This window comes from Podarcis raffonei, chromosome 4, assembly GCF_027172205.1.
Source record: "Podarcis raffonei isolate rPodRaf1 chromosome 4, rPodRaf1.pri, whole genome shotgun sequence".
Taxonomy (NCBI): Eukaryota; Metazoa; Chordata; class Lepidosauria; order Squamata; family Lacertidae; genus Podarcis; species Podarcis raffonei.
This window is the reverse complement of record NC_070605.1, coordinates 43348447-43360794: the sequence shown is the minus strand read 5'-3', so window position 1 is coordinate 43360794 and position 12348 is coordinate 43348447. Positions and strand designations below refer to the sequence as shown.

The 12348-nt window shown below is 40.5% G+C and overlaps 1 protein-coding gene across 1 annotated transcript; it reads right to left on the bottom strand.

Annotated features, from left to right (window-relative positions):
- Nucleotides 1-6: 6 nt before the first annotated feature.
- Nucleotides 7-11921, bottom strand: GPR89B (G protein-coupled receptor 89B). The gene is made up of 14 exons (XM_053386454.1): nt 11729-11921; nt 9762-9821; nt 8617-8720; nt 8333-8439; nt 8115-8216; nt 7227-7347; nt 6446-6526; nt 5180-5289; nt 4363-4451; nt 3478-3570; nt 2996-3091; nt 2386-2475; nt 1702-1767; nt 7-1605 (listed from the first exon to the last, which is right to left on the bottom strand). Exons 1-14 carry the CDS (start codon nt 11768-11770, stop codon nt 1399-1401), a joined length of 1368 nt encoding a protein of 455 aa, XP_053242429.1. The 5' UTR covers nt 11771-11921; the 3' UTR covers nt 7-1398.
- Between the last annotated feature and the right edge of the window lie 427 nt (nt 11922-12348).

The window sequence follows — 12348 nt, the reverse complement described above, 5'->3', positions numbered from 1 at the left end:
TGAAGATACATGGCTAAGGTTTTTATTTCATTTTTTATCATACTTGCTATCCTTTTTTTATTTCCCACATATAGTAGATCCCTTGATTTCCTCTAGCAACCCTCACCCAGATCTTCTACAATTCCAAACCTTCATCCATGCATTCTGCCCCCTTGCTGCATCAGGTGGTCTTTCACCTTTCTCTTCGGCCCACGGCCCTCTCTGCCATGTGCTGTACGGAGGAGGCAGAAGAAGCTGCTGCTCAGTTTCCAATCACAGTCTGCTTGGTGGACGGTTCCCTGTTCTCTTCCATAAACAGAAGCTGCTGTCCCAATAGTCAAATCAATCAGTACTAAGTCTGGCAACTGTTTCACCATCAGACGGGGTGGCAGAGAAATGTTCATAGATCATTCTTGCTGGGGGGGGCGGGCGGAAACAGGGTGGAGCTGCAGGCCTTTATTAATTGCTTCTTTCAGGCATTTCCTCTGCCCCTTCTTCAGTCTGTTCATGCATATTAGAAGAGAGCTTTTGAATCTACCTAACTACAACATGACCATTTTTAATCCATGTCTCACTGAGCTGCCTTATCATTGCCCTGAGTATCCACTTCCTAGCCATATGGAGGGTTTCTCTGATACACCTAATTCTGGAATCAAGAGGTAGGTTTCATCAGCAATATGTTAGGTTACAGTGGGATCCACAAGGAGGAAAACCAACATCATATATGTAATATACATAGGAATATTTGCTATCAAATTTCTGCATCATTTCTCCTTACAATATGGAATGGAAATGGATAAGGACTGAACTAAGATCCAATGAAACAGCAAAGGGGCTGAGATATACCTTCTTTGACGAGGGCTACACAGCCCACTAATGATACAGTGACATGGCAGTGCTAGACAGGGTAGGAACAAAACCCTGGCATGCAACATTCAGTTTGATTGGTCACAAGCTGCCCAGAGCTGCTTTTGAAATATCCAGACCCTTGTTAATTCACCACTCTTCATTCCATCTTCGGAGAAGTAACTCGTTTCCAAAGTCTGTAGGGTTATCACAACAATATTGTGAATTGTTATAAAAGCTGGTTTATTTAGATGTTCAGTTCCAGAATCACTACTTCCAGATTAAGACATTAAAGCAGACATCTTGCCAATCACACTTACTAAACATCACAGAATTGTTTCTTCCCATGCTGCTTTAGAGAGAGCTGCCCTTTCACTCCTTGTGATTTATTTCCACTCAAGGACATGCTTATAGCACAAGGGTTGTTTCTTGGGGCTATTTCTTGCCTCTCCTTTTGCCTACGCTGACATACTTGGTTCTTGTCAAAGAACTGATAATCCATCGCAAAAAAAAGATGGCAATATGCCAAATACTTTGCTTTCGTCCATCACACAGTGAAGAACCAAGTTGGATTCAGAGTGCCATGTGCTTTTCAGGAGCCTGCTTATGCGCCAGGTAGAGGAAGAGGATGCTGGAGAGAGCACTGACCAGAAATATAACATCAAACCAGCGGTGGTAGAAGTTAAACTGTAATTCTCCTAGAACTTCCGTAATGATGGTGCGATACTCTGGAGGCATACTCATTCGAATCAGAAGCACTGAAGACACAAAATACATCCCCTGCAGAAGAGAGAAAGGAAACATCAGGCATCCCCATTTCCAGCTGCTTACATAGCTAAGAAGTAGCTTTTCACCATTCGGGTCTAAAACACTCACCATTATTTGTGCCAGTAGCAGAACAATGACATTAGAAGACTTGCTGCTTGAGATAGCATAGAAAAACTGGAAGACAAAACACAGAAAACCATCTATATATAGATATATAATCCAATATGATGTTCTAAGTACAACATTCTAATTAAATTTCAAGGGACAGTAGAAATGGCTATTCTGTTGCATAATGTCATAGCTTTCTAAGCATCAAAATGGTCTGTACAACTCATTAGCTATCCAAGAGAAACAGTTCCAATTCCAACAGTCACTTATATATCCATGTTAAAGACACACTGGGAGCATTTTCTTGCCCTCACCAGCGAAGAATGTGGCTCAGGGTGGGAGAGTTGCTCAGCATGACAACACAAATCATGAGGTTGGTGGAACTACATGCTACGCAGCCTTTCTCAACCTGTGGGCCCCCAGATGTTGAACTACAACTCCCATCACCCCTAGCTAGCAAGGCCAGAGCTCAGGGATGATGGGAGTTGTAGTCCAACAACATCTGGGGACCACAGGCTGAGAACCGCTGTAAGGGGAAGGAGGGGATCCAACCTTGTGGTGCTGCTTTTAGTGTTTGTGTGTGTTGTGAGGTTCTGCCCCAAGATTCTTAAGAGCTAAGTTCTGATGAACTCACACTTTTCTGCTTATGCTCATTATATATAATAAGAATATATACAGGCCTACCTTTGTGAGTGTAATCAATAAGCCCCTGATAGAGGTGACAATAATTATTCCAACAAGGATAAAGGAAATATGCTGAGACCAGAATTTTACCTGCAATAACACAGAAAGGAAACAGTTAAGCTCACAGAGATGCTCATATCTACAGAGTATGGATTTAGTAGGCTGCTTATTTTCAGATACTGTTTATGCATTCAGTGTCCTCTGGAGACGTTCAAGCAAGAATATTTTCATATAAACCTATAGCAGATAAACCGAGAGGTCTTACCAGGTTGATGTACACAACACTGGATTTAGACTTCTTTTCAGAGTGACTAAAACTGTATAGGTGTTTAATCTAGGCCAATGCATTCTCTAGTACCTAAGATAGGAGTACTGCCATCTTCTGGGCAAACAGAAGACTGGAACTTAAATTTTAAAGATGCATAGTTCTATTGAAAACCCAGTGATATATATGAATTTTCTAAAGTTTTAGAATCACTCACTTCAATATCTACAGAGATTATTAGAAGTAGTTAGCACACTGAATTAATAGCCAGCTCAGAACAGAGTAGAATAAAATAAGAATAAAGGAACACTGAAGAAAGAAGGTGGATTTTAAAACAGTCCTCACATCAAACTGGATCCCCAAATAGTTCACAGTTATCTCAATTCCTCGTGTGACTGGGTCCGTCTTTCCAACTCTGTCAAATACAATATTGATTGTTGCCTGATAATGAGAGAGAAAGAGGCATCATATTACTTAGGCTACCTTCACTAAAAACATCACACATACACCACTGCTTTCACGGGAAATTGCCCAGCATGGTAAACAGACTACAAAGCATGGATGTGCATGCACATGCGCGCACACACACAAACACAAAGAGACAGGCAATACTGCCCAGTGATACTATGTAGCTATAAGATGGACATCACACTCTGGCCTCAAAATCAGTCTTACTGAAATTCAATGAGAGGTCAATTTTAAAAACTGCCTGAACTCTAGCTGCTGAATAATATTTACATATTAAGATTACAAGATGCAGAAATCTCTCCTTCCAAGCACAGCCTTTGCAAAATATAAACTGCTATTCCAATGGCACAGATACATACCATAAAAATTTTCCAGACACAGTAGATTGAGAAAAAGTAGCCCAGAAAGTTAAAGTATTTCCCTTGGAATGTTTTAGAGTATTCTATCCTCTCCTGCAAAGAAGAAAAAGTTCAGGTTCAGGAGGCATCCAAATGCATTCTAAAACCAGCACATCATATCTCGTGGGTTTCTTATCATGAAATAAAACGATTTCCATCTCATACAGACCATGTGACAGAAAAAGTAAGCAGGCCCCTTTACAGATGAAGAATCTGTGCTGCCAGAGCCACGTTTGCATAGGCCCTGGAGTGTATAAATTCAAGTGACACAACAGAATAAGCCCAGGTCTCCAAGCTTCCAGGAATGCCCTTAATGTTACAACAGCATTCATGCTTTCCCTTTCAATAAGTTTCAATAAGGCACACATATTGACCACTTGATGAAGCCTTGATAAATAAAGGTAAGCACACCTGCAGTGATCACTATCTACTTTTAGGCACCCGGCAAAACTTTGTCTCTTCCACTAAGCCATGGGCCTTGAATTATCTGCAGAATTATCTACTAAAGCAGGTGGGATGTGTTATGAATGTGTTTTTGGCTTTTACTCTGCTTTAGTTTTATGTTGCTTTTTAAAAGTCACTTTGAGTTAGAATTTTTAAAAAGTGATCAAGAAGTGCAAATAGCAATAATATGAACAAAAATATATCTAGACTGGGATAACCAAATGCAACATAAAACTGGGATTTACTCTAGAGGACATGATCCCAGAGAGGGCTAATGGCTACTTATCAGAGTATCATAAAGCTACGTCTCCTGTATCGTGTTCGCTTGCTGGTAGATTTCTAAAGTCTTTTTTCCCTTTCACCCACCCATCAGGCATGAGAACAGTCCCCCTTTGCCTGCACCTTGGTAGCATGCAGGTCAGCAGTTTCCAAGAAAAGCTGCTGACTCAGCTCCTCCAAAGCATCTACCTCCTGCTGGATAACTGCCAGATCTGGTAAATGACAGTTGTCAAGGACAAAATCATGTATAATACCATCCAAAAACAATACATATTTCAATATTCCTTTTCATTCCTGAGCCATCGCATGAAAAAAAAGCCTTGACATTTTCTGAAATAACAGGTCCTTTACTTTCTAACTCCTGGGCTACAAATCAGAAACAACTGTACACTGCTGCCACCTGCAGGATTACAACTGAGGATGCACGTTGTATACTAAAATATAGCAATACTAATCCAAGGCAGCTTATCGGTCCCCTGAAAATCATGTTGCTGTATGTTTTCTGCCTCATGTCACTGGGTATATCCAGCAGCCAGGAAAAAACAGAACTGTCATTGCAGTCAGGTAAGGAGACACATAGAAGGGAAGATAACAATGCATGGTACTGATATATTGAGGCTACATAACTAAATCCATGCCCAGTTCCATATTTCCCATCAGCCAACATCTATGATAATTTCTCACTTATGTAGAAGTGGGTATGAGCATAAGTGCCCTCACTAGATCAGGCCCTGGTGCTTAGGCTTGAGTTAAGAGTTGTTCACTCTTGAGGTATGCTAATCTCAAGGAGTGGAAGGTAAGGGATTCTGCATAGTCTGTTATCTGCACAATAGTAAATGGGATCCTTACATTTCCCCCTTTTCCTTTTATCACAACTCAGCTCCGTTATGGTTTCCCCCTTTCCCATTCCCCAAAGTAGAACTAAGGAAATAAAGGATACTTTCGCTGCCTGGTGAAGATGATGCCACACTTTTTATCATCCCCCAGAAACCAGTGGGCTTGTTGTTAACTTCCCCTCTCTGGAACATGTTTCTGTGAACCATCGCTATCCTGATTGGGAGGAAAAGTCAAGTGCTAAAAAAGAGAGATACAAACTAGAACCAAAAACAAATCATCACATTTCAAAGTTTAGATTTTTCAAAATCTGGAATTCAGAACGTTGCTGTCAACGTAACAGACAAACTTTTGAAAAAGTGTATATTAACACAATTCAGGAAAGTGGTGATTGTGCATTTCCTAAGCAGTATCAGTAGCTGACTTCCATGTCATTAGGTAAGAGTCAGGAGGCCTCCACAATTAGGTACTGATAAAATAATTTATTTTATTTTGCTCCTAGGTAATAAAGATAATACAAAGCTTTTCTGCAGACTTCAGCTATTAAAGTAACAGCATTAGTTCACAAAGTTTACGTTTATTTTACTTATGTCATCATTTATATGCTATCTATCAGTGCAGCTCATGTCATCCTGAAACAATTCATCATAATATAACATAGAAACTTCTTTACTGAAAACATGATCAGTATTATTTATGCAGTTGGCAGTTCTACCCATGAAAATCAAAACTTGGGTGCCTCATGGAGCATATGAAACAGGCACAACATAGAGGCCAATTGACTCCCCTTTCTGTGGCATCTAATTCACATCTAATGGCACAACACAAGGGTGGTGGCAGCTCAGCTCAAGGCACTCTTGGAAGAAATTGATATGAGTCACTTCAGGATGGTTTGGGGACCAAATTAGCCACAATGGAAGCCCTTTGTCAGGAGAGGAACCCACTTGTGGAATCATTACCTCTCTTGTAAAAGGCAAGCAGTGACCAATGATGTTCATTCTGCGATTGCTTAAAACTGACTTTTTTCTCCCAGGCCTTCAATAACTACCTCCAGTGACCTTGTAATATCTGCTATGGGTTGTTTTATATTGGTTTTTATTTTTGTAGAGCTCTTATATTTTTGCTTTATCACAATTTTAATAAGTTGTATTTTTGTTAACCGCCTCTTGATTTATTTATTTTTTTAAAAAAAGAGGTAGTATAAGAATATTTTAAACAAACTCATTCCATCCAGTTCATCAGTTTTGTAACTATTTTAGCTCTTTTATTCTCTGATCCTCTAAACAATAGAAATTACCCATCCACTGGCAAGTTTCTGTGATGAAGTTACTTGAAAAGAAGTAAAAGGATTTCCTGCTGTAGTTGGTCTCACCTTTTCTTCTTGCTGATGATCATGTCCATGGTTTGGAGGAGACGGCGCTCCAGAGCTAGAATGTCTGCATCTGTCACGTTCCTGTAACAGACACCCATACAAACCTATTGATATGGTTCTAACAGTAATGGCCAACCCAAAGCTTCCCCAATTCTGACCCACCCCTCTTAACCCAGTTCCAGTGGAGCATAGTGAGCAACAAATACTCATATTCTAGATAGGGCCAATAATAAGACTGCACATATAATGCTAGAATCAGTGTCAGGGAGGAGTTAGAAGTTTTCAGTTTATCAGAGGGAGAAAGCATTCCCCAAGGGGGGAAGGAGAGCAGTGAATCTAATAGAACGGAGCAAGAGGAACAACAGGGAGGGACCGGCTGTTCCCAGGAAAGGCAAGGGTTAAGTTCTAGCTCAGATTCGGAGGAGGGGAGATACAGGCCAGCTCTAGCCAGGAGGTTAGAAAAAAGAGTGGGAAAACAAAGGGAAAGGCGGCTTCGCCATTTTGAGAGTGGCTGGTCACGGAGAAGCAGAGCTCAGAAGGTATCTGAAAGAAGTGACTCTGAGGAATAATAGTTAAGAACTGTTTATAAGATTATTTGGTTAATACACAATAAAAAGTTATAAAAGAACAAGAAGCGTTTGTGTGGTGATCTGAAGAGGACAGCGACCAGTCCTGACAATCAGCTTCCTACAGAGGGGATGGGGGTGAAACTACCAACTCCAAGAAGGCATTTCTGAAAACTTGGTGCTGAAGGAAACAAAAATCAAGAAACACCATTTACCTGAGAAAATAAGACATATATGTGTATGGGCAATTGACTGCACCAAACCCCGAAAGTAGAGCCATGAGGGTCACCCCAATCACTCCCACTCGACTGATGAGTTGTTCTATGGATAGAATTCCTAACAGAAAAGAAAATATTAAGTTAATTCTGTCACTATGTTCTCGAGAATACAGAAAAGCAGAAAAGCACTACAGTTACATTTGCACAAATCATTTTGTTCTAAAATTCCTAGCATAGCTTCAGTTATTTAGCATCTAGTTGCATAATTTCAAAGAGATGTGAGTACTCTTCTGTAAGGATACTAGAAAAAATGTTGTGCCATCTCATACACCTCTTGCGATAAGCAAAGGAATACTCAATTTCTGAAGGACACACCATGTGCTGAAAAACTTTTTCTAGAAATAATAAATTTTATAGGTCAGGATTTCCTCGGGACTTACTATTTTTACAAAACGAGCATGTGATTGCAGGTGCCTGTTGCAACTTTAGAGGGCTAATAAAGATCCAGGTGACATAAGAAAGCATCCAAGGCTGCAGTCCTAACCCCACTTACCTGGAAGTAAGCCCCAATGAATTCAACAGGTCTTACTTTTGCGTAAACATAGTTAGAACTGCAGTCTAAGAAAGAAACCTGTGAGTAAATATGCACTGGATTGTGTGGTATGAGTATCTGATCTATCAAGTGTCAACAAAAACCACTCATTAATTCAGAGATCCTGACTTTTCCCCACAATACCATTAAACATGAGGGTCCCTTTTTTCAGCACAGATCAAGCATAAATAGTCAGGTATGCTATGTACAGATACTGTACGCTACACACAGTGATTCATTTCAGGGAGCTCATAAGCAGCAGACAATGAACTGAAATGTTGTATGAAACTCACCATGTTTTGGACTGAGGATAGGGAATGGATCCCCCAGTTTCCAGAAGAAATACATGAATGTCAGCCAGACAACACAGGCAAAAAGCAGTCTGTGTCTGTGCACTAAAATTAATAACAAAGAAAGTCAAAAAATATTATTTGGAATGACAAGTGTTACTTTGGCTGGCAACCTAAAGTGCTTGGGCCACTATAGCGTTTCAAGCTACATGCAAACTTACACAATCGGATGTTGCTCACAACAAAGTAGCCGATGTAAAAGGGAACCATGAATACAAGGACAAGCAAAATGACACAGAGGTTCAACTTCCAGTGAAAATACCTAGAGCTGAAAAATAAAATAAGGGCTGTTCACTACCAGATCATCACCACAGAGGAAATTTTAAAATCATTCCTAATCATTTATAGCTTGACAGGACCAGAATGAAACAAATAAATGAGCCCATCAAAGGCATTAAGGTGACAGTCCTGTCTGAAACATTCTAACATTAGCTGCTATGCTTACCTGCTGTTTAGGACCCCTAGTATCTCAAAAATGATAAGTTCAAACATGGTGCAGGAAAACGCAAAGGTGACAGAGAAGACAACCTGTACAACATACTGCCGCACCTGTAATAAAGCCAGTAGAGCAGAAACAGAAGTCACTTCCACAAGCAAAGTATTTGACATTCATTTATGAGTGGAAAGAATATGTCGGTGCTTTAAGATGTAAACATACAATGGGACCTATACCCAAGTTCTCAAATAAGCCTTAATTGATAGGTTAACAGATAATTATTTCGCCTCCTGTAACTATTTTCTCTGACATCTGATTAAATGCAGAAAATCTTTTTAAAATTGTAAGCAAATAAACTCTAAACTGTGTTTTGATCCAACTGATCAAACAAACATAACAGTAAGGAGTCCTAAAATCCATTCCAATGCATAACTACTCACAACTATGTCTCAATAAGGTTTTCACTTAAGTGAATGTGCTTAGGTTTATGGCCTTTGAACCTCCAGTTCTTGCTGAACTACAACTCCCATCATCCCTAACCACTGTCCATGCCTGCTGAGGCTGATGGGAGTTGTCATTTGTTAACATCTGGATAGTCAAAGGTTCCCCTAGGGAGCTAGCCAATATGCAAACCTACTCAGAAGTAAGCATGGACCATAGCTTGGTGTAGATCATCTGCTTTGAATATGGAACATCTACTTTCAATCCCCAGCCTCTCCAAGTAGTGCTGAGCTGGATGGACAACTGCTCCAACTTGGTATAAGGTGGCTTCCTAAGTAAGCCCCTGAGTCCAAAAGCGCTTCTTCTCAGGTAAGCAGGTATAAGATGGTATAACAATCTGAAGGAGTGAGATTCCCAGCAGAGAAACTGCCAGCCAGGGCAGAAGGTGGAGGGACAGGCGTTTTCTTATTCTTCCTGTCATGGTCAGTTTCTGTAAGGTTTCCCTCACTGTAGGAGAAAATAAATCCAGGGCTGGCAGAATTTTGCAACCAGTTTGGGGACATTTCAGGAGAACAAGGATGCTTAGGATCCTGCAGATCAACTGACATCTGCTTCAGGATTGTTTCCTAAATTATTTGAACTCAACTTTACATCTTCCTAGATTGGCAGCTTCACTTTCAGATCACAATAAAGTTACAGTTGATGGTCCCCACCTCATAATCCTTGAAGAGCCGACGCATGAAGAACAGCCATCCAAATCCAAAGAATAGCACCTGCAGAGGGACAGAAGGGCAGTTAATGGTCTCAAATTTTGCAGTTTCAAAATTCTGAAATCTTAAAATTTCTTAGTATATGCAGGTATATTGCTGCTTTCAAAGTAAGATATTTGATACACCCAAATAAAAGTTGTTTTTAACTGTGGTGTAACTAGATTGGGATTTGTTTCTTCCTAGAACAAATAAACAGTATTTTTTTTGGGGGGGGGAGGTTTCTAAAATATGAAGCCATGCAGTGTTAGAAACTGAGATAATGAAAACTAGTAGCTAAATAGCACCTTAAACCTAGGTTATGGGTGCAACAACAGAATGTCTAGGTGTGCTTTTTATAACAAGAATACAAAGCTGAAAATAAGCTGCAGATAAAATATTGTTCATTTTTCACATGGTCTAGTGTCCTTCCCCTGCCCACCCCCGTAATATTCTTAAGAGGGTCTCTTCTCCAGTCTTGAGAGTAGCTGGACATGGAGAGGCAGAAAAGGTTTCTCCTTTCCTTCCACTCTACAGTTTTAATCTGAAATCTCAGGCATAGTACTGCACCCAGAGATAAGAAACTGCTCGCGCTAATGAAATTCCGTGTTGCAAAATGCACCTTGAACAATGGGAGTTTCAAACACTGAAGCCATGCCACATGAGAAGATAGCAGCAATACTTCATCTATTTGTTCTGGCACATTAAAAACAGAAGAGAGTGGGAGTCAATATACTTTTTATCCAAGGTTTTGAACGTCTGGAATTATGTGTCATTAGAACACTGACAATGCAATCCTATTGTATTTGTTTCATGCATTGATATGCCACCTTTCAAGACAAATCTCTTCCAAAGTGGCTTGCATAACAACACCATAAAACGGTTTTAAAAATACATATATTATCCAACTCTAAAACTAAAGCATAGCAGCAGTTTAAAAGTCCAGCAACTTAAGAAAATGCTGATTATAAATGTCTATGTTTCAACATCCTTCAAAAAAACTAACAAAAGTCTGGCCATAAGTACTTGAGTTTTGAACTATTTGTAAATGTTTATTTTAAAGTACTGTAATCCACCCTAACACACCAGGACACCGAAGATATGAAATATAAACATGGTCATCCTTACAAGGAATTTCCTGTGCTCATGACCCACATGTGTTTTTGTGTAAATGGGTAGGTTACAATGTGCTTTTACTTTTTCTTATGTTTTTAAGTTGCAACTCACTTAGACGCCTTTGGTGTAACAAGCAAGTAGGCAGTTTAATTAATAATAATCCCACAAACCAAGTATGCCAAGAACCCCACAAGCAATCTGAAGAGCCATGGATAAAAATGGACCCCATAAGCCACTTCTGAAATGCAGCATCCCCTTTAACAAACATGGGAAACAAGTTGAAAGCTTGCAGTTGGCAGGGAGGGAGAGACAGAGAGAGCGCTTGCCACATGATAAGGTGGGAGGGCCCTAGCCCACCTCCCACTCTATTTTGGCATAAGCTGGCAGAGGCCTAGTCTACAGATGCTGCACAATGAGCTAGCAGAACAGGTGCACCTCTTCAGAGTACAGGTAAATGTTATTGCTCCTGGAGGTTCCTGCAAGTGAAAAATCTGGAAAGAGAGAGCTCTGCAAGCAGAGAAGTTCCAACCCAGCCCAATCCCTTCTGTGCCACCGGGCTTGTCTCTCTTTTTTCCTTTTTATCATATTGAAGCTACTGGAAAATGTGGGTCTCTCCCCCCGCCCACTTTCAAAAATGGTACAGTCCATCCTCCTCCACCTGCAGCCGGAAGTGGTCCCGTCCACCTTCCTATCGCCTCGTTCTGCCGAGCTTAAGTGGGATGAGAAGACTAGGAAGTTCCAACTCCTTTTTCGTGGGGGGGTGACATAGCTGTGGCTGTGGGGGGGGAGAAAGAGGGAAGGAGCGGGGGCCTCGTTACCTGAGATACGACCATGATGCTGGAGTCAATCAGGAAGCTCATAGTGGAGAGAAAACCCTCCCGAAAGGGAGAGATGCGTCTCTCTCACACACTCAACCTATCCCCCTCCCCAAGTCCCAACGGCCACTTCTCCACTGACTCAGTCGGGCTCGCGAGCGTCAACTCAGAGCACCTCGACTTGGCCCCGCCCCCTTTCCGCTGCCTCATTACAAGGCGCCACGATCGGGGAGGCGTGGCCACGGAGTCATAGGACATAGAGATAGGAAATGAGAAGAATAGCTCATCGCCTTTTCTGGAGATGGAACTTCCCGGTTTCTTTAGGTGGCTTCCCCAACCACCTAAAATAAAATAAAACGAAATTACTGTAGATCTAACCTGCTGGGGGAAGGCATGAACTGCCTATGCTGCTGCTGCTGCCTTCGGAAAAGCGGAACACGCTTCTGCCCAATAGCAAATATTACATAAAAGGGTTTTATTAATATATATATATTAATATATATATTTTAATAATATATTTATTAATTATATTATATTATATTATATTATATTATATTATATTATATTTATTATATTATATTATATTATATTATATTATATTATATTATATTATATTATATTAT

What these genes read in the sequence shown, in the direction of transcription:
- GPR89B (XM_053386454.1), bottom strand. Translation starts at nt 11,770, where the DNA reads ATGAGCTTCCTGATTGACTCCAGCATCATGGTCGTATCTCAG. An exon ending in ATCATCAGCAAGAAGAAAAG is followed by an intron (nt 5,290 to 6,445) that starts GTGAGACCAACT and finishes CCTCCCAATCAG; the next exon opens with GATAGCGATGGTTCACAGAA. An exon ending in GTGTCTGGAAAATTTTTATG is followed by an intron (nt 3,092 to 3,477) that starts GTATGTATCTGT and finishes TCTCATTATCAG; the next exon opens with GCAACAATCAATATTGTATT.